Source organism: Cornus florida, unplaced genomic scaffold, assembly GCF_030987335.1.
Source record: "Cornus florida cultivar Cherokee Brave unplaced genomic scaffold, ASM3098733v1 CherokeeBrave_3.0.0_Hap2_Chr02, whole genome shotgun sequence".
NCBI classification, from domain to species: domain Eukaryota; kingdom Viridiplantae; phylum Streptophyta; class Magnoliopsida; order Cornales; family Cornaceae; genus Cornus; species Cornus florida.
Genome location: NW_026775572.1, coordinates 46,190,996 through 46,193,122, shown reverse-complemented (window position 1 = coordinate 46,193,122; position 2,127 = coordinate 46,190,996). Strand labels below are relative to the sequence as shown.

At 38.7% G+C, this 2,127-nt stretch overlaps 1 protein-coding gene across 1 annotated transcript; it reads right to left on the bottom strand.

The window, feature by feature from the left end:
- Positions 1 to 278: 278 nt before the first annotated feature.
- Positions 279 to 1,388, bottom strand: LOC132296186 (receptor like protein 27-like). The gene has a single exon (XM_059794407.1). The coding sequence runs from the start codon at positions 1,386 to 1,388 to the stop codon at positions 279 to 281; it is 1,110 nt and encodes a 369-aa protein (XP_059650390.1).
- Positions 1,389 to 2,127: the final 739 nt, after the last annotated feature.

Sequence of the window (2,127 nt, the reverse complement as noted above, 5' to 3'; positions counted from 1 at the left end):
GACGTTGTTCCTCTACAGGTTTTGATGGGTTAGTGGACTGTTTGACCTATTTTGTAACCATGATCTCATATTATTATTATTATTACTATTATTATTATTTATAAACCTTGGGATGACACGTAATTATGTATTACCATAGGAAAAAATGGTAACGTCTTTTGTTGACATCGAGTTTGGGTAAGGACCCAGTTAGCGACTCGGACCCTCTGGTTCGAGTCATTACAAAAGATTACCACTGGGATCCAATGTCTGTAGACTACAGTTGTTGGGAAACAAACTCAGAACTTTTCCACTAAAGCTGTTATTTTGCATATCAGGACTCCAAGAGTACTAGTACTCCTTTTGATCAAACATGATGGTATTGTGCCATTCAAACCATTATTAGATAAATCTAGAACTTGAAGGTATTTTGTATTGCATGTTGATTGAGGAATGTTTCCAATGATGCTATTATTTGAAAGAGAGAAGAAATAAGCATTGGTGAGGAAATTACCAATAGTAGGAGGGATAAAAGAGCTGAAACTATTGCTTGAGAAGTCCATGTATTCAGCAAATATTCCTGGTTTTGGGATTTTCCCATGGAACTGGTTAGAGTGTAGTTCAAGGACACCAAGGATAGCTTGAACAACGTAGGGTACTTGAAAACCCGACAGGAGATTGTGAGAGAGATTCAAGTGATAGAGCATTCCATTACCAACTTCCCAAATCCAATTTTGTATTTCCCCTTCAATTTGGTTGTCAGAAAGGTCCAACTCGGCCAGTACCGATTGGTTCTTTAGATCGGGAAAACTTTCCAACTTGCAAAAAGCCAAATATAATCCTTCAAACTGGGGGATCGAAGACAAGCTTGAACCACTGCCACTATTTGTATGGATTGACAAGCCGTTGTATGAAAGGTCAATGAAAGAAAGATTGTGCAGCCTATAAAAATTTTCCAGTTGTATTGAACCACTGAAGTTGTCGAAATTGAGTACAAGGACGGTAAGCCTTTTGAGTTCAAAGAAAGACATGGGAACCGACCCTTGTAAATGGTTACTTCCCAAATTGATGAACTCTAGTAGAGAGGAGGAAGCATTAGAAATTTCATCAACTTGACCATCAAATTTGTTAAATGAAAGATCAATTTTTGTCAACGATGGAAGATTCAAAAGAGATGATGGAATGGTTCCACTGAGTGAATTATGGGCCAAGTATATGATGGAGAGATTCTTCGAAAATGATGGAATTGGACCAGTAAACATGTAGTTAGCCAAATCCAAAAGAACAAGTTGAGTAAGGTTTGCCAATGAACTTGGGATTGGTCCAGTGAAGCTGTAATTAAAAAAATCTGTCGTAGACAACATCCGAAGGTTACCAATAGAACTTGGTAATCCCCCGGAGAGCTCCATTCTGGGAAAATTCTGGAAAATAACCCTGAAGTAATTCATTGACCCCTTAGTCAACCGTATGTAGAGTTGGTACGTGGAAGATGTTTTCCGGAAATGTTCCTTGCAAATTAGAATCCACGACATATAATTCTGTCAAATTGGTGAAGTTTGCAAAGAAATTTGAAACTGGGGCAGACAAATTGTTCTCACTCAAATTAATCACCGAAAGGGACTGAAGATTCTCAAGAGAAGAACAAAGAGGCCCTGAGAGATGACAGAGTGACAAGCTCAAGACTTGAAGATTAGGTAGTGAAGAAGATATGGCTTGGCACCATTCCTCACCCATGGATGATATATTTACACCATCAAGACGGAGTTCTGTGATCTTTGTGAGAATCTGAACAAGCAATTTAGATATGAGTTCTCAAGCTCCAAGTAGTAGTTCTGAGAGAAATCCAATGAGACCAACCTTGTCAAGTGCGAAATTCCAATAGGAAATCGCCCTCTCAAGCCGGCATATGACAAATTCAAATATGTCAAACTAGTTAGCTTCTCAAACCCAGAAGAAATTTGCCAAGAGCTGAAGGTGTTATTAGCAAGATTCAGACTTCGAAGATACTTGAGACTGAAAAGAGTACTTGAATTGTTGATTCCTCGAGAGATTGATTCATTGCTCAAGTCTAGACCAACAACATGACCCATATCGTCGTACGTTACACCACCTCATTCACAACAATCTGTATTATGATTCCAGTGCCGC